The sequence below is a fragment of the Papilio polytes genome, unplaced genomic scaffold, assembly GCF_000836215.1.
Source record: "Papilio polytes unplaced genomic scaffold, Ppol_1.0 DF824069.1, whole genome shotgun sequence".
NCBI lineage: Eukaryota > Metazoa > Arthropoda > Insecta > Lepidoptera > Papilionidae > Papilio > Papilio polytes.
In genome coordinates this window covers 479682-506960 of record NW_013525135.1, presented here as the reverse complement: position 1 = coordinate 506960, position 27279 = coordinate 479682, and the positions used below count along the sequence as shown (strand labels likewise).

The 27279-nt window shown below is 33.7% G+C and overlaps 2 protein-coding genes across 4 annotated transcripts in view; both read right to left on the bottom strand.

Moving 5' to 3' along the window:
* Window positions 1-18054, bottom strand: part of LOC106100174 — a 97061-nt gene extending 79007 nt beyond the window's left edge. The window contains exons 1-2 of one of the 2 annotated variants that reach the window (XM_013278930.1): window positions 17487-18054; window positions 801-1222 (exon numbers count right to left, since the gene is read on the bottom strand). In XM_013278930.1, coding sequence (XP_013134384.1) covers window positions 801-978 — 178 coding nt within the window. In that variant the 5' untranslated portion in view covers window positions 979-1222; window positions 17487-18054. The remainder of the gene's footprint in view (window positions 1-800; window positions 1223-17486) is intronic. The other variant, XM_013278931.1, reaches the window with a different exon arrangement.
* Window positions 18055-20263: 2209 nt separating this feature from the next.
* The window catches only part of LOC106100233 (elongation of very long chain fatty acids protein 7-like), a 29144-nt gene continuing 22128 nt past the window's right edge, over window positions 20264-27279 (bottom strand). For both annotated transcript variants that reach the window (XM_013279026.1, XM_013279025.1), the window contains 4 exons: window positions 25490-25652; window positions 24558-24694; window positions 21961-22025; window positions 20264-21609 (listed from right to left, as the gene is read on the bottom strand). In XM_013279026.1, coding sequence (XP_013134480.1) covers window positions 21243-21609; window positions 21961-22025; window positions 24558-24694; window positions 25490-25652 — 732 coding nt within the window. In that variant the 3' untranslated portion in view covers window positions 20264-21242. The remainder of the gene's footprint in view (window positions 21610-21960; window positions 22026-24557; window positions 24695-25489; window positions 25653-27279) is intronic.

The window sequence follows — 27279 nt, the reverse complement described above, 5'->3', positions numbered from 1 at the left end:
TGAGACTATCGGAGATATTACTGTCCAAATGTTAAACGGATTATATTAAAGCGATATTTTAACGTCACAGTTCATTATAATTTTAGCACAAACATTCTATATATATTTTTTTATTAATTTTGTATTTGTTAATTGATTAATGACGACTGTAATCAATTAGTTTATATCAAACAAATACAAAAACTTTACATGTGTTGTTAAGTTATGCTACATTAACGTGAATGGAGATTGCAACGTAAAGTATGTGGTTTTATATGTTTGTAACATAGGAAAAGAAGCATCCAGCACACAAGTATGTTGTTCAAACAGTCTGCTCGCTGCTGAATTGAACATCGCATACACACAACTATATACGACGATGTGGGAACTTAAATCGCAATTTCGACTCTCGAAAGACTTTTATTTCTTAGTTCGCAACGACAAATCCTTTATTGAGATTGAAACGCCGTCGGAAACGCTTAACTTACGCCGTATTCAGCCATGTACCAATCATACACATGTTTTTATCTGCCGAAAATTGAGATTCAACGAGAGTCTCGGTTCTGTGAAGATTAAATAAAGAGCGAGTAAGTTCCATCATAATAAATATGCCAGAAATTTACTTTGGCTTCTCCCGATTCTTTTATGTTTGAAGCTTCATTAATTCGTAACAATGTAAGATTAATGATGCGCGAACGTCAGATGTTATCTTCACGGATTACGTAAATTGAAAGGTTAAAGAGAACGTTTTGTACAAGATAATACAAAGAGACTAATTAAGATGAACTGAATTTAAGATTAACTAAGTTACTAGTACGTACCATCTTGTTTGACGGTGTTGCCGAGAGGCAGGCAGCCAGCCAGCCACACGCAGAGGATCCACCTCAGCATGAGCGAGAGGCCGGCACCTCGCCGCTCCGGGTCCCTCTGGTGCCGTATCCACGACCGCTGTAGCCCCGGCAGCTCGTGGTGCCGCGCCCTCGGCCGCTGTCGACCCATGTTCCCACATCCACTACCATTGGTCCACTTCACACAAACTCTGCACACATTATCACGTTGTTACACTGTTTACGTTCACTAAACTCGACTTACCACTACTGTAGAACGACTGGTTACCGTTTTCACTGATCGTTGTGCATTTGTTTCTTCACTATCGATTGATTTTGATAGACTCTCATCACTTTAGTTCCCTAATTAAGTTTACAGATCGATCACTTCCGAGCTTCATAGTTCTGGCAGCAATCTGCAACAAATAATTAAGTTGAGCCAACATCAGTTTTAAACATGATAACAGTAAAACTAAAGACCGAGTTACGTCATCTAATACTGTTATACTTGCTTATTGTTAATTTGTCCCTAAGTAACCTATGATAAAGCCGGCTACAGACGTACAGTTAACAATTTTCCAACTACTCTAAATAGCGACGAGAAATGATTATTAATTTTTAAACGATTAAAGTTACCATCAAATAATAATTTTGAATTCTGGCAACATTTTAAAATGTTTTGAATTGGTATTGTAATTTGAGTTTTTGAGCGGACAACCCCAAATAGATGTCATGGCGGCGATCAAAGACATACGTCAGTTGTCAGACAGTCAAGCAATGCGCTTTGGTCATGCGCACGTTTAATCAATTGGTGAATCTATGTAAATCTTTGCAATCCGGTGAGATAGCGTTGTGCAGCTTTCACTAAAAATTGAAGATCGATATTTCTGATATTACGCGATTTTTATTTCATTATCTCTGGCATACGCAAGCCAGGACAAGTTATCGTGTATATGTCTACCTTCGGAATTAATTTCTGCAAACCGTCACTACGACATACATTTTAAACTTAATTCTACTATTCAAATATTACACGTTAAAATGTAATATGTAAACTAATTAAGAAACCATTTTTTCTGCCTTAATTTTGTTAACACAGTGGTTTGGAGTCGGAGTTAATTAATTTTTCTTTATATTAGCTGTTTAACTATTTCTAATGTTGCCGACATTACATTAATTAACAAAATCATAGCTGCCTTAATTTTCTTTTAGGTTGGTAAAGGAATTTGTAATAAGGCTAGCAATTTAGGTTAAATATTTGTTAAATGGTATAACAGTGTAACGAAAAGGTTTTTAATTAAAACAAAGGATTGAATGCTCAGTAATATAGCCGTTTGTTACAATATGAACAATCTGTTTATTAAAGTTGAGAATTGTATTACGGCTTAGGCACATTATTATTAAAAAACAAAAGTTAATAACACCATAATTTAAATATTCCAAGTGTAGAAATTTGGTAATGTATCCTATGAGCCATCAAAGAGTTTGAAAAAATATATTTATTTAATTTAACAATGAAAAACGATGTAATTATTACGCGGACAATTTAAGGCGGGAAAAGTGACTCGTATTTATTGTAACAAAATATATTATTACGCAAACAATTTGTAAACTTTAGCTGACATAAACTTAGTTCGGTGCCGCTTTTGTTTCCGACAGCGTACGAATTCTCCAGAGTGTAGAATCGATTGATAACGTCGTAGTCAGGACGATGTTTGTGAACAGAACCTCATTGAAGATTCATTCCTTCGATATGCTTCAAGACAACGCCTATAAGTATTGTTATCTCTTAATTATAATATGCAGTCTATCATATTGTCTCACTTGCACATATGTAGAATCGTTAATAGGCCACTCAGGAGTACCTCAGTGTAGATAAAAATATTATAAAGTCTGACTACAAATGTACCATAGATTAACAACTGAGGTTTCAGAGATTTCATTTTTTAAATTAAATCTAGAGTTTAATAATTCTTATTATTGTATGGAATATTTTTCATAGCCCTAAGGTTAAGAAAGGTCAAGTAACGGGTTATTAAAATATCTCACAAGTCACCTTTATTATTCACGGAATAAGAACGGAGTAAGGAATTTGCGTGTGCCTTGAAATTTCAAGCAGAGCTTTAGTGGTATAAGTGGAGACGAAGGCGATGTAGAGTGGCTCTTATAAATCAAAACGTTAAAACTGATCGTGTGATAAGCTTTTAGTATTAATGGGTATGCTTTTACGCGAAAGTCCGCCTCGCAGTCAAGCTTTGGAAAGCAAAGTTGACGACATCACAAGTTGTGTTTTTATAATTAATGGACCCTTTATTCGTGACTTATTTAATTGAGAACAATTTAATTTGGAGTCGCTCGCCCGCCGCCGCCGCCTGATGTTTGTGTTTTCCTTTATTGAATTGAAATTTCGCGTTAAAGAAAATATTTGAAAGATCTATTGTTCTAACATTTTGATCATAGAATTTATGATAATCATTTTCTAAATTGACGTTGACAAAGTTTGTTTACTCTTCTGTTCGTTTTGAACGATCATTTTCCTTCGTCATAAGGTTGAAAACATAAATAAAACATGCAGATACAAGTAAATTCAACCCAATTCTGCTGTCCTCTGTCTGAAATTGTTTTAATAACAAATGTGTATTGTTAAAAAAATATTTTACTAAAACAAATGTAATGAGACGTAACATACGCGTTTCGGTCTACCAAAATCACGCACGACATTTCATCGAAAGAAAATAAACAACATTAACCAAAGGAAACTATACTTTATTACAAAGGAATAAAATCGCAATTCACCGCAAGCCTATAATTGTTTCCGTACGTCACGCGATCTGCTTATTGGCGGAATAAAAATAACATTATTAAGCTTAGGGCTCCACGAAGTTATGATCGTTGGCCCATTCAATCAAATTGCTATTATAATAATAAATTTTGCGGCTCCGCCGTCGTTTGTGGGTCACTGCAGCTACTGTGATCGCTGACGGTATAATGGCCGGGTAATAGGCTTAGCTACGTCAAGCTATAGCACTACAATAAGCTTGTTCTGAGCTATTCAATAAAATCGTGTCGAGCTAGCGAAGCGTAACGGCCATTTGCTTCTTAGCTAATATTAGTGTTTACTACATTACAAACATGAAGACCTCTATCTCGTATACTCAGACCTCATGTCCTCGACGAAAGACTTCATCTATGTTTTAACTGCAATCTATTTAGCTTTTTTATATAAGAGAAGGGGGCAAACGAACGGCGGGAACACAGAGGTTGTAAACGACGCCCATGGACATCTGCAACACCAGAGGAATTACAGATGCGTTGCATTTGAGGAAATTATAGGCTCGCTTCTTGAAGAACCTTAAGTCGACCTTAGTTAACGTGTGTTAATTAATAACCCTATGTTCTAGATATACAAACTTGATAAGCTACTTGTAATTAAGTAAAACTTAATCAGAACATGGTCATTTACAAGTAATCCCACTGCAAATACTAATGCAATCCAACTAATTTTCACTGCAAACAGACGTAAGGCCAAGCCAAATACAATGCAAATGTACACAGAGTAAGACTGTAATAGACAGAGCAATCAGAGTGGAATTATGTAACATTGCCACAAATGGTAACGCTACAACAAAGATATGCATTTGTTTATAAATAAAATTAATACAAAAGAGATGCAGTTAATACAAATTGATAATTTTAAATTCCTATATCTGAGCGACATATGAAAATCGAACTTAAAAATTCAGTTTAACGTGGTTCAACATATGTACCTTTTGTTAATTGCTTGCCACTTGTCATATTTTATTGACAATCTCGCGGCTCAAATTGACGATAAGAAATATTTATGACACACACCAAAGCGGCGGGGGTGCGAAAATTACTAATACGGTGTTATTTTTAATAGGACATATTATGACCACTTCACACCGTTATAACGTTATAACGTCTCGTATTATGACACTCTAATTCGTGATTGCACCTGTCGTTATAAATATAGGCAACATTTATGACAGGGATATATTTGTAGAAGACGCTAAGATCTTTGATAGAGACGGTGCTATAAAATGCCACTCAAAAATTTATAAACGATCTTAATTTTATAACAAACTAACTTTCGCCCGCGATTCCGTCAGCACTTAAATAAAAGTAACCTATGTGGGTTCTACATATTTGCCAAATTTCATCAAGATTCGTTTAGTCGTTGCAAACATTCGCATTTATATTATTAGTAAGAGTAAGATAAAGAATCTAGTGAAATTAACGATATTTGTATTATCCAATAGCAATTTTACTGAGAGCTAAAATCTAAACAAGTTCGAAGTATATATTTCGAATTCGCAAAGCCGATACTTGGGATTGCGTCAATAGAGGAATGGCAGATTCGAAACCATTATCAAATGTATTCAGAAATAGTAAACTGCTAAAGTCGTTGATACATTCTCGCACTGAAAATAAATCGAACCAAAACAACAAACATATCCACAAATCGTTGTACAAACTGGAATGAATGTGGGTGAATTAAAAAAAACTAGTTCAAACTCGGCGTCCCATTCGTACGACTTCACACCGTACTGAACACCTTTACAGCTTAATTGGTTTTTGAACCACAGCCTTACTCTATTGAGTACAGTCGGAGAAAAAAGTGCATCGGCTCAGGTAAGCATTTGGAGAGCTAGGATTGCGCACAATGGCTCCGTAGGCGTACATTTCAAGCCGCCCCCAATGAATGGAGCCTGTCAAAACCGACCCACGACCGACAATACTCCGGAATCCTAATACAACCAGTTTATTTCTGTATTGTTCGTCCACAAAGCGATGGAGTATCCGACGATGCATTGATTTTAATACGTTTTGAAATTGAAGTATCATTTGTTATTAAATATTATTATTACAAAACATCTTTGTGCAGATATTTAAAATGATCTGAAGAATTCTGTAAACGTCCTCTCACAACATCTCCAAGTTGGAAGAATGATATGGGAATAGAAATATGCCACTTAAAAATGGTTTGAGGCGGTGTTCTTACGAATGATCGCAAAAGATAAATACAATTTAAAGGATTATGAAACATTTTAATTTTAATCATGTGGTGATATTACCAGTAGCAATAAAAGTAATTGCACCGCTATCGATTCCTTCTACGTGGATATCCCGAAGTCGTACCGGTAATAAAATATCCATAGAGAGTAAGCCTTCACCAGGATAACATACTTGTATATGTTAAAAGATCGTATGAAAGGAAAAAGCGTACGACGTTATACTATTAAGGAAAATTGCTAACCATATAAAGTTAAATAAAAAGGACAGTTTCTTTGATTTAAACGAAGGTATAAAGAGCATGTTAGAATTAAAATTATGTTTAGAAAGAAGTTTTTATATTATTCCATGATGTGACTTTTCATAAGTTTGTTAAAGATCGTGTGAAAGGAGAAATTTTAATAGCTTAAATTAAAGTCGACTCAGTGCATTTCTTTGTCCACGGAGATCAAGCTGGAAGGTTAGAGATATGATATAGTGGTATATATGGAAAGGAATCATAGCTTTGCTTTAAACCGTTTAGTATAACGAGAACAAGTTATATTTAAACAACTAAGACGTCATTTTCATCCTAGATGGACATTTAAATATTCTATAACGAAATTTGAACATAATAATAATTCGCTAATTAAGTACGCGAATTTATTATTTTGTATACTAAAATTTACATAAAAATGAAACAGCAGTCGTTGATGTCTTAGTAAGACCATAAAACTTGGATTTATAATAAAAGACAAAAGAAATATATCAAATATAGAATTACAGTTACACAAGTATAATACAAACCAACTAAGCAGGTTTATCAAGTGCATTAACTTCCAATGTGCTCGTCACTACTGGCGTATGGACTTGCTTTGTAGCGTTAATGACGACCTGATTGCTTAAAGCAATTAACTTGAATTATGTTAATATGTACGCTAAGTACAGACTGCAAACCGCATTAATAATTAAAGAGACAACGTATAGTTATGTGACCAATTCACATTTAGATGTTTTACTTCATTGATGTCATCGTTGGTAATGTTTAAATTCCATAATCTATCGGCTCTAAACTATTTTGATTCTGAAAACTCGAAGATATTTGTATAAATATTTATAAGAAAACAGCTATTAAAGTCTAAGCTAAGATTACAAGACTCTCATGATTTAATTCTAAACAAGCTTGAGCAAAGATAGCAATCGCTACCCGCGTCCAACCGAGATTATTAACTCCTTATCATGACACGGGATAGCCCAGTGCCCTACTTTATACTTAACTAAGTGAATCGGTCGGGCGAGATTAGAAGCTAACTTGGTAGCCAAGTCACTTAATCTATCATAGTACCGCTACATTTAAAAATAATAGATTAATTTGTGACATTAATATGGCTGTTATTGATTGGGTCAGATTAATGAGACCGTTCATTGAAAATACATAGCAATTAAGTGTCATTTCATACTTGAATAATCTTATTTTCACCATGTATCGAAGATTTACGAGGAATATTCGAATAGTTCAGTAACTATGAGTGTTAATTCGCAGAAATATCACAATGATAATCAGAGACGTAAAAGCTGGTTGTCAATGCAATAAAACAGGCTAAACGAGTAGTTAGTGTCAATAAAAATTACATGAGGTCATGAGCTCATTTGCCCCTTGCGAATAAAAAAGTAATCTACACAGGTGGTGTTTATGTAACGGAAATAGCTTGAGAGGGGAGACAATAAAAGGTGTCTAGGATAGCGTGGAGCGATGCGTATTGTTTGTTGCTATGAGGGTAGCAGCTCGTTCGGAAATAACTCGGTCAATCGCCGATACACGAGGGCGCAATTCGTATGGTTCCTATTGAGATCTGATGACACGAATTATGCTTTCATTTTGAATTACACAATGTTACATTCTCAAATCTGTTCGTTACATCGTAATTGACTGTTAACAATAAACCAAAGAAACGATGTAATACTTTAATCATCATCATCATCATCATCATCATCATCATCATCATCATCATCATCATCATCATCATCATCATCATCATCATCCTTATCCTAATCCCGTAAGGTCGGCACAACAGGTTTTTGTCCTCCAAATAACTTTATCATACGTCATCTCTGTCATCACTCCCTTTTTGATCATGTCACCTTTCACGCAATTCATCCATCTCTTTCTAGGTCTACATCTACCGGTATACCCTTCCACATTCATAACTAATATTCTCCTACTACTCCTACTCTAAAACTTCTTCTAACATACTCATTTCGTATCTTATCCATTCGTGTTACCCCACACATCCATCCTTACATTCTCATTTCTGTCAAATGTAGTCATGTCAATTTTAATGTAGTTTTTTTAAGTTCTCAATTTTGTTGTCATATTCAGAGTTGAAAAATCTTGATATTTGATAATTCTATTTTTCTTTTACATAACACATATTAAAATGTATACACAGTATCAAGAACCTCCAATGTCAAACAAATAAGGCATAAACATTAGAGTACATTTTCAAAATGGCGGAGTAACGCGGCGCACACGTGCTTCGGACAAGTGGCAAGATGGACGTGTGCAAGTGCGTTACTCCAGAACAGACAATACGTTGCGCTTGCATATGCCATGCATGAACTGCATCTTTCATATAGTATCTTGTCAATTCTGAATTAAAGCTCACCTCAACAAAAACAAATCTTTTCGTTACATTTATTGCTCCTTAGTGTCTATATTTATTTCGATTTAAATTATTACTTGCTATTAAATTCGATATTGTACGAGCCATTGTCGTAGATTATAATCAAACTTAATACATAGTAATGTATCTCCGCCTACTTCCTTTAGAAAAAAAGACTCCACTTGTCAGCTGAGTTTTTGTTTTCTTTTCATTGAAGAGTTTCAACTATTGTTAATGGTGAAATGTTTATGTTTTGAAGCATAAATAATCCTGTAGTTTTAACCTTTTTTTTATTTAACATTACGGATTTTTGGTCCGTACTCTTCTTTGCACAGTTTATGTCGTTTTTCCTTTTCTTTAGGTTGCGTAACCCTTTTTTTTTAATTATATTATAGCGTAACCTTTGATTTAAGCTTATAGAAAAGGAATAACAACGCGTGAAATAGTTCTTGAGATTGCATGAAATTGCTGACGATTCTTCCATACCTTTATGACTTGTTCCCAGTTCAAAACTTTATATTGTATAACAGCGGAAGTTTTATGTATGACAATACATTATATGTGCATTATATATTACCGTCTCATCCCTTGAGATGAAATGTTTGCACGTATTCTTGGAGCGCGGAGCAGCAAAGTGCTGATATACACTCTATACACGCCACTAGTCTAAGGTGTTAGTATATTTGCCAAGCTAATACTCGTAATACTTACGTTTTTAATAGATTTAAATGAAAGGCTACTAGCCAGTGTTAATTTACTATTTCTATATCTTTAGTCTTATAAGCAACTAGCTGTTCCAGTGCGATTTCATCAGCATAAAATAATTTTATTGTTTACATGTTTCAAATTGTCAGTAGCAAATGTCTAAATGACATGACATGACAAAACTTGGCAATCTTGCTTCCTTGATGATGGCAGCAACTTATGGTCTCTTTCCTACATTAGGGTTTTTATACAAAATACTACCCCCTAAGTTTAATTGCGTGAAATATATACCATAAAGCGTGTCGTAATAGGGCTTTTTATTAAAAAAGAGTTATTCGAAAACATGCTGTGATTGCTGTCATCTTAGGCAACAAAGAAGTGTGCGTTTACGCTTTATTATAATAAGTATAGATTAAATAGCAGATATGGCAATAAAATGTGATTTTTTTACGATAAAAAATATTATAATTCCTGTTAATATTTCTATGAAACTACAGAAGTTGTTAAATATAAGTAAATCCATAATGTACTTCATCAAAGCTTTTATCTTTACAACGTGCCCGCTTTAAAAACATAAATACTCGTTTCAGCATAGTTTTTTATTTTCATATTTGCATCAGACTAAATTCATCATTCAGTGATGAGGGGCTGCTGTACGTCATCTGAAAGGCCTCGCCTACCAAAATAAAATCTCCGCCGGACTTAAGTGCAATTCACTTATTAACTTCGTTTTTAAAATAATGTATTTTTAAATCTAAAGTTATATTTAAAAGACGATATAATTCCAGTTTAACAAGGTTAATAGTGAGTTAAGAAGATGGTAAATAAAAATCACATTTAGTTTAAACTACTCTAAAGAATTAGACAATAAATTTTCTTAAAAAGTATTAACCAGTTAATCTTACGTTCTTATTTTAAAGTCATATTGTCATACTAATTGCAATGCATTAAGAAATCATTATACTTTATTTGGAGCTGTATGAAGTGTCCAGTCTCATGTTACAGGAAATAAAAACCGATAGCGACTTATTAAAGTTTCATAACAAAGTTAGTGGTCAAGTTACAGATATTTTATGGTACATAAAGATAGGAAAACACACTACACGACGTGAGGGAATTGATACGGCCTTAGCTAGAGTCAGAGAACCTATGAATACTCGCTTATTTACAACTGCACTTATCGCACTCATAGTGGTAACTATGCGACCGTTTAAGTAACCATTATGTAATGATCAACTAACTTTTTCTATTTAACATTAACCACAACGTATGCTTCGTAAATCAATAACATTTTAAGGCAAAATAATTAAGAATTCACAAGAGTGAAAAGATATCAATTTCTATAAATGTAACGCGTGACGACATTGTGAGATAGGTGGTAGCGACCCTGCAGGCTGGCACGTAGGGAGAGTTTCAATTCGTTTGGAAATAAGTCGGTCAAACACTTGAACGAGCAGTGAAGTACTGGCGGACGCATTTGTTCATTTCGTTCCTGTTACGATGACTAGTGGATTGTTTAACTCAGCTTCTATAGGGTAAAATCTCATTGATGCTGACTTTATTTCTATTATTCTAAATTGTTGTATTTCGAAAAACAACTTAACTTTTTCAATAAACTCTCTGTTTGGGGAATTGAAATTAAAACCCTACTCTTTCATACACTATTTCGTAAAATTAAATACTAATTTATGTTATTATAACAAAATAAAAACTGTTACATTAATAATTGTACAAACTCGATACTATAATAATGCCGATAATAAAGTTTTTGTTAAACGTATTTTTTCGATCATTATTGTATTACTCGATCCCCAATCACGTCGTTAGATACAATAAAATAGAAGAAAAAAAATCGAAGTATTGTGTTCGGGCTTGTTAGATTAATTTGTTGGGATGTAGGTCTGTTTATACTGTCAGCCGCCGACCACCACAGGGAGTATTCCGATATTTTATTTTGTTCTGTTTAACAAAGCTAATTTTGAAAAATTCTTGTAATTAATGAATAGATCGTTTTTGGGTTTAAAATAACGATCTTAATTGAGAATCCTCGATTTCATTCCCCTTTATAAATAGGCACTTATTATATCTGAAACCCTTAACCTATTTGCCAAAGTAAACTAATTATAATATCAAATCTGGCACATTTGTAAATAACATCAAAGGTTATATTTGTTTCTTATATATTTTCCCTCTTAATGATCTATGGTCTACATTATTCTGTAAAGTAGTCTTCAATAAATCAAAGCTATTTATCTTCATCGGACCGAGAGGATACTCTACCGAGATCATAAACAATTTCTACGCTTATTTATACGAAATGTTCAATCATAAACTCAATATCATCCAGAGGAATCATTATAATTCCGATCATATGTAATATGAAACAAATTAATGTTATTTGAATAGACACTTAAAGAAACAAACTTGATTTTTTAGGTACAACATATATTTAATAATGAAATTAAAAAGTAAACTCTAGCTTCTCTATCATCTTTGATAAAAATAATAAAACATCCTTGTCAACATTGCTTTGTTTTAATAAAACAGGTATTGAAGTGTTTAGCAATTGTTTTATTATAAGTTGCCAACCTTATAAACCAATAACTAAAGTTGTTCAGTAAAGTACAAGGGCTGCGCAAACGGTTCCCTAACAAATGGACCGTGAACAGGGTTAAAACACACAAGAAATAATACCCGCACCGACTTCAACTAACTTAAAATAGTTGCTACTGCATTTGACGTGGGTTTAACCATGTACGGATTTATGAAGGTTAAACGGCTCGAGGAAAAACTAATTATGATTTACATTTCAGCTCTGTAAGTAAAGTAAAAAAAAACTCCTAGAAGTTAAAGTTAAGGGATTCTTTTATACAGTACATTTCATTTTACGCTAAATAACGACTGGACAAAAGTTTAGCCACAAATCTATTGAAATCTATAACAAAGTTTCAAGTAAACAACTTATTTCTATTCATAAAAAACTATATCCTACTCGAAGGACCAGATTTATTACAATTAGTGTTTCCTGCTCTCTCTTTAGTCAAAAAAGTACATACGTCCTTGTCTTTCTTTAATGAAATCCATTTTAACAATGTGCTGCACCTTTTAAAGCTACAAGATTTTAATTTTGATGCATCATATTTCTTTTTAATTAAATTTTCATTCAACAACTTAAGTCCGAGAGCAATTCCAAGCGACAAGGACTACGACCCTCTTGTGTGAGCGCAATAGAGAAAAAAATATTCAAAAGCAGACACTAAAAAATCATTAATAACATTATGGGTTTTAGGATGAGGGGAATTTTAACAGAACTACTGTACAAAAAGAATTAAATCAAGATCAACGTCTTTTACAGTTACGTATTTTTTTTATATGTATGTACAAAGTAAATAACAAATACGCTTACGATAGATGTAATTTCATCGCCACAAAGCTGTGAGTGGTCATAAATTACGCACCTTATCGGCTGACACCGAAGCTAACAAGTCTATTTACTGCTCACATAAAACACGCATCCGTCTTAAAATAAAGTGGCCCATCAGTGACACATGTTTAGGGAAATCGTCCGTCAACCGAATTGTCTATCGATGCTGTTTCTCGGATTCATTTTGAGACGGCACGTGCAGTGTGTACCACTCCAGAACTCTTCATGTGGACGGCACAGCTCTAATTTCGTACGGTATAAAGGTGTTTTTGCAATGGCTGGTGTGTAAGGATAAATTTAACTTGAGCTGTCAGCTGTCAGTCACGCTGACAGGCGTCGCGGGCTCACTTTTTCGCATGACCGCTCACGTTCAGGTAACCGAGGGAGGGATATCGTTTTATAAATAATAGATTTCCCTCCGATACAAATATTTATCCAGTTAAAACCATGCATTTGTAGTGTACCGCGTTCGCATCAATTTAATTCCTTTTCCTGTGAGTGGGCCGACAATAAAGTGTAAATTGTTTTTTCGACTTTTAGTGTAAATTAAAAATAAAAAGCTTTTCGGTCGGTTGATTTGATTACTGTCGGTAAAATGTTGCCGAAACGTTATTTTTTTTAATCTCCTTTAAAAATAAAATATCAAATATTTTTATGAGGCGTTTATTTTTATAGTGTTTTAACAAGCAGCATAACTATTAAGTCCTAATAGTAAAGACCATAGCAACATGTTCTATTTAACAAGTATTTTGTTATCCAAAGCCTTGACTTGAACTGAACGAAATGTTTGAGACAATAGAATACTAAATAAAAATTCGCACTACTATAAAATCACAGACTTCCATGATTAACGGGCTAAAATAAAAATAAATCAAATAAAAAAATAAAAATGTCGTCCAATGAAAAGTTCAATGCTTTAAAAACATAGCTTCAGAATCAATTTACTTCTCATGAAATGTTTACTCCGATAAAATCTAACAATAAAAATCTGTATCTTGTATCAGTAGTACAAAAAAAAGTCATACTAATAGCGTACGTTGAACTACAAATAATTGACTCTAAATATAAGCCTGATGGAACGCAATGTAAATAATCGTAAAAAGAAACATCCATTAGGCGTGGTGAACGCGAGGGCGCGTCGAATCCGTCAATAGTTTCTCTGAGTTCATTCGACGCCGGATAAACAAGTAATGGAATATTCAAAGCGGGATAATCTAAATTTCATAACGTCTAATCCGGCACGCACACCGGCTGTACTGATTGCAGGTATGTTACCGTCATTTTGTGGTCCCCGACAGACAGCTATGGCATAAACTGACTGAAACTTTGTCAAGGAGTGTGATTCTACATCAACTATTGATGGTTAGTTTTGTTTAAACGAACAGTCGTTGTTTAATGTGTCAAGTTATCGATGACCCATTCATGAGCGGTTCCTAATTTTAACTTTTAATTTAACTTTTAAATTAACTTTTAATCATTCGTTAGTGCTTATGGTTCGATAAATTGATAAAATGAAGTTCTGACCTATGTAACTTGAGTGTTACTCCATTAAAACTTAAGTTATCTCAATACTAAAGGATCACTAGGTAATGACGAAATAAATGGATACTTCAGGAATTAGTTCATTTTACCGTTAATTTTAAGGTTGGATTATAAAATGACGATGTTTACAATGTAAAGGTGACGTCTACGAAACCAGTTAAAATGTTGATAACATCCGCAGCAAAAGGAACGAGTGTGGCTATAGATTCTTGTTCTTATTGGTGTTGGTTCACTTGACGCTTTATTCTTTTTGGCTCGCCGTCCGCTAGCGCTTCGGTTTGTCTTAGCGCATTCATTTTTATTACAGCTTATTTATTGCTCGATGCTTTTGTTATTCCTTCTTTTGTTTTAATTTAAATTGCCAGCATTGCTTTTGAATACATTTGGTGAACATTGTTTAATTTACCTCTTTCTCTCTTATATTCATAAATATAATTACGAGTTCTGTTTTAACAATGCGGTCATTTATATAATCCTTAAATTTGAAGTCTGAATCGAAATTTTCTTTACTTTAATAAATTACAATTTGTAATTGAATGTCAATTATCAATTATGTCATTATTATGTTAATGTTTTCTATATCATTTTGTAAACTACTGTTGCTAAAATCTGGTTATTAGTAGGACAGGTAGTGAAATACTTTCTAGCATTTTGTTATATAAACACTGCGTACTAATAAATTTATTTCTGAGGTATTTTGGCAATAGCGTAGCTGCATGCAGCACATTCTGTTATCTTTGAATAATAGTCATTTATGTAAATTTAGTGGTCATAATAAGTCTACTTAGGAATATAGATAAGATATAGAATAAAGAGAATAAATATAATAAAGAGACGAACATTGATAAAGAAGAACGATTATTAGGAGCTTAGGAGTCAAAATTTAATTTAATAATACGGACAATACAGACCTTTACCTAACTTTGGAATAACAAACTTGTGTGTAAATTTCTACAGTACAAAAATGTTTAATTCCGGAATCACAAGCAATAACGATCTCGTAAGGTATTTCAAATATCTGTGTTGTCGCTCTAGGACAAGACGCCGTTTATCAATCGGGTATCGCATCGGATTCACAATTCCGGTATGTATTTCCATTGTTTGCGGAGTCCGGCCAACCTGCCGCTGCGGACAAACGAAGCGTATATCAAATTCGGCTCATCTGAATAGAGATGAGAGCGTGTAAACTAAGCTCGAGTTTTCAACTGCTAAACACTGCGTTTATAGGCGAGGTGTTCATACAATCTGGTAAGGCTTTTCGTCTGTGCTAATAGTTTATAGCCTTAAAGTAATACGTAGATTAGTCTAACCGTAAAAATGGATTCGAGTAGATGTTATTAGGTACATTTGGAGTAGTTATAAATACGAGTTAAAACCTTTGACATGGAAAATCTCCTATCTAGACTATTCATATCAACTATAATAGGTGTTTCCTGGAAGTGGCATCATAGTTGCATATCCTGTGTATTGTTATCTTGCTATTAGGTATGACATATATTGATTTATTATTTTGCTATCATGACGAATGTGGTCTGTCAAACATAAGGAGTGATTCTTTTTTATAAGATATGGTTGCAAACGAGCTAGCGGTCACCTAAATCCACCGAAATCGGGGAGCGACCGCTGCCTATAGACATTCGCAATTGCAGATGTGTTGACTACCCTAAATTGACAGAAGATGCCCATAAACAGGATATTTCCCTTTCCATTATTTCCTCTTAAGAAAAGGGTGGTAAGGAAAAGGAACTAAAATTAGGCCTGTGGCACCATACTCATCAGACGAAACGGGGAAATGCTCCCACTTCACGCCTGTCTTCTGTGTGCCCTTGGTATTGCAACGGGCGAGCCGGTGTATTCGTGCTAAGATTTTAAAGCGTGCTCTACCACTGTCAAAATACGGGTTGATGGCAAAATTTTACTACAAATCTCACTTTTTACTGATATTATAAATGCGAAAGTTTAGATAGATTCTTCTTAGTTTCCAGCCTAAACTGCTGAATGGTTTCCGATGAAATTTGGCGTAGAAGTAAAGGATAGTCTGGAAGAACACAAAGGCTACTTTCTTTTTAATCCCACGCGGACGAAAGCTAGTAGAAAATAGATTTTAGTCAAACAGATTGAAATGAGAAAAGCATCGTGCATTGTAAATAGGAATATGCGATGTTATATTCAATGTCCACTCCGCTTGGAGTATTATGGTCTGCTTACCGAGAGCACTGCGAGAATATATTGTTTTGTATGAAAATATATGAATATACATATGTTTGTAGTACTATACTAAATTTAATTAAATAAGAATCGAGTGATAACGTTTTTTTTAAGTTGGTATGACAATCCTGCAGCTGCAATTTTGATTTGTTAGACAGTTGTAATAAACTTAGTAATTTGCAATAAACTATATTGTATAGAGAGGATATTTTCATTGTGACAAAACTGTATGCAGCATTCTATTCTAACTTGGACAATTAAATTGAGAAGGAACAAAGTATTCGATACGAGTTCAAGTGATTCAATGACGTAACGAGAATGGATACAAAGTTGTTTCATCGTAACGCAATTTAAGGAACGTCAATTTGATTCCCCTTGACAAATATTAAACATTACAGAGGTTCTTTTTTCTCAAAGGGCCATCAAACGATTACTGAAGTAGAACACGAATCCGCTTATTGAGTTTATTAAAGCGACCGCGGAAGGAATCAACCAGAAAAGAACGGAAATACTCTAGGAATTCTTTTGTCTTAAAAAACAATGGATCGCCATTACATTTAATAAATGCTACGTGTGAGGATGTTTTTTATTTGATGATCTCTTGAATGCTCATATCTAGTCAAATAAACCAAAATAAAAGATGCTAACGATAATTAGCAGTGCCAGAAATGAATGGTTCCAACCAAAAGACCACGACGACTAAAATTGACCTTGAGTTAGAGAGGTACCAATTTCTCCAAATTTATTCAGCTGAGTCGTAATTTTATCTCTTGTTTTCATAGCTAATTAAAGCATTAGAAACTGTAGATTTCTTTGACAATGTTAATATTTGAAACGACATACATATGTTAATACCTGGAAACCCATGCTGTTTAGCTTCAACACTGAAATATGTAGTAAACTTTAGTCGTTTATTTTTAAAACTTAGGCCATGCATAATTTGGAAAATTCGTGATAATTAAAAAAAATAAAACAAAAACTCAAATATTTTTTAATCTGTATACTGGTGGATACAGATAAACGTTTAATAAATAAACAATACATGCATTTAAGTAATTTTAGAAATATTTTTTTCATTATTTAGTTTTGTAATAAAAGGTACGTGCAGTGTGTACGAGTACATACCTTAATCACTACAATAAAAGTAAGCACTAAACACCGTAACTCTTTCGGTTAGTATAAAACCGTACGTGAATTTATAGTGTCAGTTCAGTCCGGAATCCGAATGCTATAAACATTAAAATTTGCAACACAAATCGCACTGCAGTATCGGGTGCAGAGGTTTTTGTGCGGGTTAAAAGAAACCAACTGATTAGCATACACCACGGGTCTAGAACTCACGTCCGTCCAATATTCATTACATATTTATATCTACACTAAGTTTGACAACACATTACCGATTAAAGCGCACAGTTACGGCCGATTTATAGCCATAGAAAATGTTGTTTCATATCGTCATTCAAGATTCTCCGACGCTAGAGCAAAGCTTCTCTTTACCATCAGAAACAACAGGTCAAATCACTTATTTATAACAAAAACTCACTATTTGGAACATTGTAGCACATCTTTAATACATTGTTATTGAATGTCATTTTTTTTTAGTTTATTTTGTTGTATTTTTGTAGTAGTGCGAGTGACCGCGACGAAGCGCACGTGCGCAATGCAGGCGCGCATTCGGCCGACTGGAGAGAAGAGAAATATTACCCCGGGCGAGGGGTTTTAGCCCGGCCGGCGCGCGGCGTGAATGCGTTCCGTTTCAACATTTTGCTATTGATTGTAGCTTTTTTGTTTAGCCAAAATATTAATCCCTTAGCAACTTTATGATAAGTTTTGTATCTTCTTATGTATAGTATTGCATACGACTAATAATGTCTTCCCTAAGAACTCTATAAAAATATTTCCCGCTCTTTTGTGCTGCAGCATTTGACGTGACAGACTACAGTGGTCTTGCAATATAATTATTATATAACATTATTATAATATGAAAAAAAAAACGACCTTATTGTTATGAAACAGACGGTTTTAGAAATTGAAATGAATTTTGAATTTTCAGTGCTTGAACAAGGGAACCAGTGGCGCCATCTGTTTTATGCTGTCACATTTAATAAAAGGAAGGAGCGACATGAGATTCACATCCCCATTGCAAGAATGTATTAACCAACATAACTAGAGCTCTGTTCTTCTGTCTTTTTGTTTGTAATGATGTTGACGTTACGTGTCAGTAATCATTGGTTTTCTAAATAAATTGGGGCTGCAATTTACGTTCAAACAAGAAAGGGAAGAATGTGTACAGACGTCAGTAGTATTGGCGTACAAATGAGCAGTTTTAAAGGGTTGTGAGTTAATCTTTAAAACATAGCTACGCTTATTCTGATTTCTTTGATTTAATTATTGTAATAATCACGTCGCTCTCTCGTGTTGGATGCCAAGACGCACTTTGGGTTGCTGCGACAGCGCAGTAAGTAATAATTACCTGCAATAACAATAAATAGAAGTCTTTATTATTAAGTACCATTGAGCCTCTCGTCTGACATAAGAGGACATGCCTATTAGGATTTGATTTCGACTGTTTTATAAGTTTTATGTTAACATTAACAGTAAGTATTAAGTTCATAAGGGTTTTATATTTATGAGATAGGAGAGGAAGCATCACTACAAAGAATATATAACTATGCTTTTTCAAAGCATATTAATAATGAAGTAACGTAAATTGTCTGTAACGGAAAACCGATTTAAAAATTATTCGCGGCATATTGCAAAGGCAATGCCAAATTTAAAAATAATAGTCGATTAGCGACATCTTTTGTAAAACTTTATCAATTCTTAAAGTCTGATTAATAGTCTGATTTCTTGTCAATAACGTTTCATAGATGGCGCTTGTTTAAATATTTTAAAAAGTTACGATTTGGAGCAGTGGTGGTTACGGGACAGTAGAATAAAACACAAAAGTTATGAGTACAATTTATTTTATACGTATAAAAAGATTTAATATGTTTATTTAAAAAATATATTTCTTGGCTTTAATTCTTAGAAATAAAGGTATTCATACAAAGAATTATTTATACAAAATATACAATTCTTATTCAAACTGACTGGTACATCTGGCTCCGTAATACTTACTAGAGTTTATTTATTTTTATCTGTTTTTAAAAGATAACAATGTGATATGTTTTTGCATTGCAAATTCACGGTTGTACAATATAGTTTGAGTTTACAAATTAGGATCCTTGTACCCTAAGCCATTTTAATGATTTTTTATTCAAATATTTTGGACACTAGAGAATTTTAAAAGAACCAGTTCTTTCGCTATACCACAAGGGGATATACAGTATTAGATTAAAATTAGTACATAGTTGTAAATGTCTCCGGATTTTTAGTAAAATAGCACCAAAATATACCTAAATATAACGATAAAAACATTAAAAAAAAAGGATTTAAATGTATTTGTGGTAAAAGTAAGATAAAATTTGATGCCAGTTTTAGTATATACATACTTTTTTTAACATTATCCACGGTTATTTGATTTAGGTTATCACCTTTGAAGGTTACAAAAATGCCCTACATTTTATTACAATATTTTCAATACTTAAAAACGTTACATACAAGTAATCTAATTTAGTCTATATAAAGCCTTATGGACGGAGATTTAGACAAAGAAAGTACAAGTTGAGGTAGTTAATATGTAAAAAATCTATACTTATAAAATGGAAAAATTAATAAATCAAGATAAAGCTCAAAAATACCCTAAGAAAACCGGGCAGAATACTCATATAAAAATATCTTAAAATATCGTTTGTTATACAATATGAAGATATTAAAAAGATAAAAAAAAACTAAGTTTTTGATTTAAAAATATAGATAACTTTTTTACAAAAGTAATCTAAGTCTTAATTTGTTATATAAAATGTTATTAACTTATCATAACTATGTACATGTTATCATTTATTATAAATCGTTATTTGTACAATGAGAGAAAACTTTGATCTGTGTAATAGACTCGCGTTAAAATTTAACAACAGGTAAGTTATCCTCAAACTATATCTTCAAAGTCAATTTGGAATTTATGTACAGTGCTATTCAAACTTTATGACAGCTCAGAACATCGCACGCTGTGTAAAACACAAATTTAAGTGAAACAGGAGAGGCGTAGTACGTAGCGCGCAGATGACCTAGATTCACTTAATCCCGCTACCAACGTTTAGGCCTGACAGTTTAGACGTAACATTCGAACTGTGCAGTTGGAACTGTGTGCGTAGGCAACAATTTAAATGGCAGTTGAATTGTTAAGTAAAATTAAGACTACACACACAGTTTTAACTGAACAGTTCGAGTTTTCGGTTTAAATTGAACGTATGTGACTTAAGATTATCGGGGATAATATCTGCGCGCTTTCCTGTACGTAGTTTACAAACGAGCGGCCACAAAGTTTGAATATCATAATACATTTAGTTTGAGATGGTATCATATGTGCCGTGCAGGCTGCAGCCGCCGCGCTGGCAATTAATAATTAGAATAACATCATTGAAGCGCTTTCTTCTCTGTAATAACTATAATTACTAACTAAAATGAAAGCGCTTCATGTTTGTATCTAATTGCAATTTTAATGAGTTGTTTTAATACTGAAAATACAACCAATGAAAAGGGAATTGTTACATCTTGTTAAACCTTTCGTCAAATAGATCGATTATTTAAGCAGAGTGTCGATTTATTGAACATTTGGAAATTAGCTTTCGTCTGTTTGGTACAAAAGAAACATTAAAAATTAACAGCCTCTAGCAACTGGCTTAATATTAATAATTAAGATATACAAAATTAATTACACTTATTACATTGTGACAATTATTGTGACTTAATCGTAATTTCTACAAGAAAACAAATGAACTACTGCACTTTTTCTTTCTCTGTACTACTGTTTAGAATATGGCCGTTAACGCTGCTTGTTCCATTCGTTTGATAAAGTGATACATCATGTGATTCTTGTAAACTAGCCTTTGTTAGACCATTAGAGAGTTTACCGTTACTGTAACCATTTCCTATGTGTCCATTCACTCCATTACAGATATGACCATTTACTTTGACATGTCCGTTATGTTCACTTGTTTTGATATCCTCACTATTTCCTTCACCCTTATTGTTGTTGTTCACTGCTATTGGCTTCGCCTTGTCCTTCTTGTAGGCATGCATGTAGAAGTTCGTGAACAATACAATAAAGATTGTTGAATGTAAGATGAGACCGGAGGCGATGAGCCTGGAAATAAACAAAAAAAAAAATTACCAAACTATTTTGTGTTCTAACGTAGATACGTATTCTATGAACATTTCTTCAAATTACTAGTTGTTTTGTTATGCTATGTGGAAAAAATTGTAAAGTCAGTTATGAATGTGGAAGGGTATACAGGTAGAGGTAGACCTAGAACGAGGAGAATGGATTGAGTAAAAGGTGAAATGACCAAGAAGGGAATGATGACTGAGGTGATAGATGATAGAGTTATATGGAGGACAAAAAACTTGTGCCTACGCCATATGGGAGTAGGATATTGTAGGGGAGATGATGTGAAAAAAAATGTAGCATGCAAATTGTTAATAATAAAATACTTACTTGGGATATCCACAATCATATAGCAATGCGCTTATTGAATGGAACAGCACCATGAAAAATTGCACCTGAAACAATCACACGTGCGATTACAATAACAAAAACAATGTGGTAACTCACTATTCGAAAATAAATTGTAAAATTGTAATTAAGTCTCTAAGAGCGGGCGCACGGCATTGAATACACTATCGGAAACTGTTGTGCGATTGTCGATTGTTTTGCAGCTAATTCAACTGTTTATAGTGTAAACTTTATATAACCCCACAATCAAAGCTTAACTAAATAGTAGTGCGATAGTCAAAGGTCTGCACGCTCTTTAGACATTGTATTAATTATTCTTTATACAAAAAGGTTGTAATAAATGTCTACAAAATAAAAGTTTCACTAAGAAATAATTGTTAAAACACTCGTTTTCTTAAATAAGTATAAGTGTGAAATATGCAATTAATGTCAGAAATCAACGATTTTAATGTCAACGGAGTAATACTTGCAAGTAATTCAGAGGAATCCGGTCAACATACTTCTTATTAAGTGATACCTGTTTTGACTTATTTGTTAATTTAGTCAGCGCGGTTAGACATTTCAACTGGATTGCAAAAGATTCGCCCACATGTCACTTAAGAAAAAACTAAGCAACTAAGTCAATTTTACTTTTAATCAAACAGTTCGTAGAAATAATTGTTCAAAGAACACGAATCGAAAGAATTTATGGATATAGAAAACTCTAGAATTCGATCTTCTCAAGAATTGAGAATCGAGTTGAAAGACTTTTTGACACATATAGCATACTAGCTTTAGCCCGTAACTCCGTCCGCGTGAAATTCAAAAAACAAAAATAACTAACCTATTTGTTCTATCAAACTATCCTCTACATCTATGCCAAATTTCACCGGGATCCGTTCAGCAGTCTAGGCTACAAATTCTAATAAACACTCGTCCATCCGTTTAAACTTTCGCATTTGTTATTTCTAAGTAAGATTCGCACAAACGTGCAAATTACCGTTTCTATATTTATTTGTATGCACGAATTATTTATATTATTGCTTTTGTTACTTATTAATTTAATATTTTAACACTGCCCTTCTAATGTAAAAGAATAATATGTAAACAATATTTATTGGTACTTTCTAATGTGCACTTTCTTTTATTTTGTCAAGCCGTATTAGATATTTACTTTCTCTGCAATTAAATGTAATGACAATCCATATTCCACGTATGTATTTTATCTTAAAACCCACATCTATAGTCTTGATTAGGGTTTGAGACATCAAAGAATATAAATACAGAATTAATTTCGTTATTACGATATAAAATATGTTCAAATCCGAATTTTTATTTATCACCTAGACATTCATTGTTAATGGGCATCCTCGATGATCTGGACTAGGTCTTATACGTAATATTTTCTATTTCTATTTTTGAAGTCTAGGGGTATGTAACTGCACCCCAAACATACTCTGGCTACAATCTAGGTTGCTTGGTTTGCCTAATTTATAGTTTATACCTTTGAGTATTGAGTTAAAATCCTTAGGAAATATACACTGGGAATTAAAGCAAATTTAAAATGAAGCGTGTCCTGTCTGTATTGAGTTTTCATGTGCAATGTTGTTTTCCTCCGTTTCCGAGCGTTAGCGGAATGTAGCTCGTATTGCAGAGAAAGGATACCGCGTTCCGGCTCCGTGTTGTAACGTTCATTTAACGCTGATTGTAACTACTTGCGCTCTCTTAACGGTGTGCTTCTATCTTTGTAACTTCAATGTCGTTTTGTAATATGTTTCAAGTAAGTTATGATTTTATACAATGTGTTAATTGTTGAATTTTTGTTATAAAAGTGTGCGTAATAATCGAATCCAATAGAAATTCAAGTCACAGACTAAATAAAAAACATCATATTTTTGCCACTAATTTAAAGACTAAAACGTCGTAAAATGAATCCATAGGCAATATATTATGTTGTTAAACATAATTTCTGATTTATATTAGAATGAGGTTTTAAAATCTTAAAGTTAAAAAGAAATTTAAAATTTTTAACGTCTACGGGACCTTAGCGTCGATTTTTTACACTAAATTAGGGTTATATTAATTGAATATCAATAATGTAATTAAATTGAATGTTATCTGTTTGTCTGCTTATAGTCAATTTACTCAATTATTGAAAGGAAATAAGCGGTCGGCTGTGCAAAATATCCGAGAACTTTGCGCAAGCGCGGCTCCAGTCACCGTTAGGTGCGGCCGCGATCCTTACAAGTTTGCGAGATTTAAACCTTCATAATTGGACTCATTCTTAACAACAACAAATTGAAAATAATTTTAGTACACCAAGAGTGACTACTGTGACAAGGCGAGTGTATACTTCATGTAAGTTATTGAAACCAAACTTTACTAGTATATTTTTGTTAATTTACTAATATTTCCTTTAACCATTTCAACTAAGCACTAAGCTTGTGTTAGGATATGGTTCACAATAGTCGAATGGCGGGATTCGAACCCTCGACCGCAAGATCGGTAGTCCGTACCCCAAACCATTTATTGGCGCTTTACAAACTTCTGAGTGTTACTATGCCACGGTTATTTGCTCCGGTAAAGTAAAAGGTACTCACAAGCTGCAGGGTGGTGAGATGTTTCTTCCACCAGAGGTATTTATGGTACTGCGGGCCCAAGGCCGCTGTCATATAGTAGCTGTACATGATCACATGCACCAAGTTGTTCACCACGTTCGAGAATGTTCCGTGACCACCTAGAATAAGAAATCAGAGTGGTTTTATCTAGTTTTGTAAATAAAAGAAGAAAAATGTCAAGTGTTACAAATAAACAAGATAAGCTATGGAAAACTAGTGTTTTATTACAAAACTTATTATGAATTTCTGAAAGTTCTGAAGAATGCCCTATCTGGAGTCAGGAGTCCGAACACGGGCAACTGAAATTCCGTTAAAATAATTAAACAAAAGGGTAAGTAGAGAATATGGTTTTCCATAAAACTCAAAGTTAATGCTGTTGTAAATTGCATGTTCATTTGTCATTTGTAAAGGTAAAATCGTGTTTTAAAATTAACTTGTAATTTGTTAAGGTCATTAATTGAGTAAGTAAACTTTCACCTTTTTTTTAAGAAAAGGGAAAATTTAAGACAGTGCTAAAGGTCGTCACAAAGTTACGACATAATTGTCTTAAGATTATCTGACTGATGTAAGTCTGAATGAAATTTTATTACTGTGATAAACGGTATCGAAGTATTATTCGAAACTGACACATCAACACTGAAAATCAATAACTTTTTAGCCTTTACAATGTTAACAGAATATAATAAATTTAATTTCAATTGTAAAGATTAGTTTATTAATTTTGGTAGCAACTTATGGTCTCATTCCCACATTAGGATTTTTATCCGAAATATTTACCCCCTAAGTTTAATGGCGTTAAAATATATAGCCTAAAGCGTGACGCAATTTTAGGGCTTTTTATTAAAAAAAAGTATTATTCAAAAATATGCTGTAATTGCTGTTTTATAATAGTATAGATTATAATAGAATCCTACCAGCGATAAATTTAACGAGTAACCAAGCTTCGAAGGGAGTGAGCGCGTGGTGGTAGAGATGCAGCCAGGTGATTTGACTCTTCTTCTTCCGTAGCACAAAGAATATCGTGTCAGCAAACTCCGACAGCTTGGAGAAATAATAGACCCAGCAGAGGTGAAGCATCTGAAAGAAAAACATATTTTAACACTAGAAATAACTTAGTAGCGGACCTTTGACTTAACTGTCGCATAACTGTTTAGTCTCGCTTTGATTCCTATGTGCGTATAAGGAGTACTCGATATTTAGTTGTACAACTAAATTGTTGAATTGGTTACGAAACAATCGACAATCGACACATGCATGGTATTTATCACATTTTAAAACAACCCTAGTTGCTTACGACGAGTATCTATGGCCATGGCCTTGTCTATTGAAATTACAAACACGACCAATTAAATTTGATCTCAGTGTTAATTTCACTTTCGATGGTGCACCGGTGGCTTTGTGGCTGGTGCCGTCATCACACCGCAGTCGCACACCGAGTGACCGCTTTCCCCGCGTTACGTCTTTACTGAACACAAGTTCATTGCTGGCAGATTTTTAAGGTTGCGGTCAACGTATGAGGAATTTTGTTTAATATTTGCCTAAGCGGACTATGATGTTCCTTTTTTTTTGTTCTCGCTGGGAAAATGCATTTACGCATCATCCTCGTTATCAGGGGGAGTATGTGGGACTCGCCGGCCAAGAAGATGGAAAATAGCCGGAATACCCACTAAAAACCCAGCGGTGTTCCTTGTATCCGCCATGGCTGGGTCACGGGAACACTTGCGCAATATTCCGCGACCCAGCCAGAGACTATGACGTTCCTAGCTTTAGCTAAACCCTGCAAGTATCGCAATAGTTAGGCCAAAGATAATGCTCAGACCTTACTGACAGTTTTAACTGAACAGTTAGTAGGTAAAACTGTAACTGAACAGTTCACTGACTTTAACTTTACATAGTTTTATCTGAAGAATTCGATAGTACACACACTGTAACGGGCATTAAATAAGTTTGTTCAACTTTGGTATATCTAGTCACATTACATTCGTATGTAGAAATTTATAATGTAGAAAGGACAACAGTAAATAATTTCGCAAGTTATTTGCGAATTTGAGAAACTCTAACAACACTAACTTTCTTTTATAATGACAATAGCAAATTAACACTTGTGATTTAAGGAAAAAGTGCGATATTCATCTGGCGTTCCTTGCGCGCTTCATTTCTCTTGCATCCGCGTACGGAACAAACAACTATTGGAAAGTGCAACTCTATGGTGTGAGGCGAGTACCATTGACTGAACTTGACCGACACAGAGCTGAGAATAAATAGAGGCGGCAGAAACATTATTTGCCTAGCGACACCATTTACAAATACAAAACCAGAATAGTATACTTAAAGTAATGATTGATAAGCTGCTTTAATGTCTATTCATTAAGTTATTCAAGTTACTCTATTAATCAAGATTTAGTTTAGTTAAACTACCATACATACTGTTTAATGTAGGTTGTTTTAAAACACGAATTTTTAACTCTATGGTCGTTACAAAGATTCACCTGAATATTTTCACTTTCTATAAACTTAATAACACTTAAATCTTCGTATAGACATACGTTTCTTGCAGACAGTGTACTTATCGGTCGATTCAGCGACGTACTATCATCAAGAGAAAAGTGAGAAAGTAAATTACTCAAGAGGAGAAAATAATAATAAACAGATAAGATGTGTACAACAATAATAAACCTTTAATCAATAGGCATAATAAATTGGT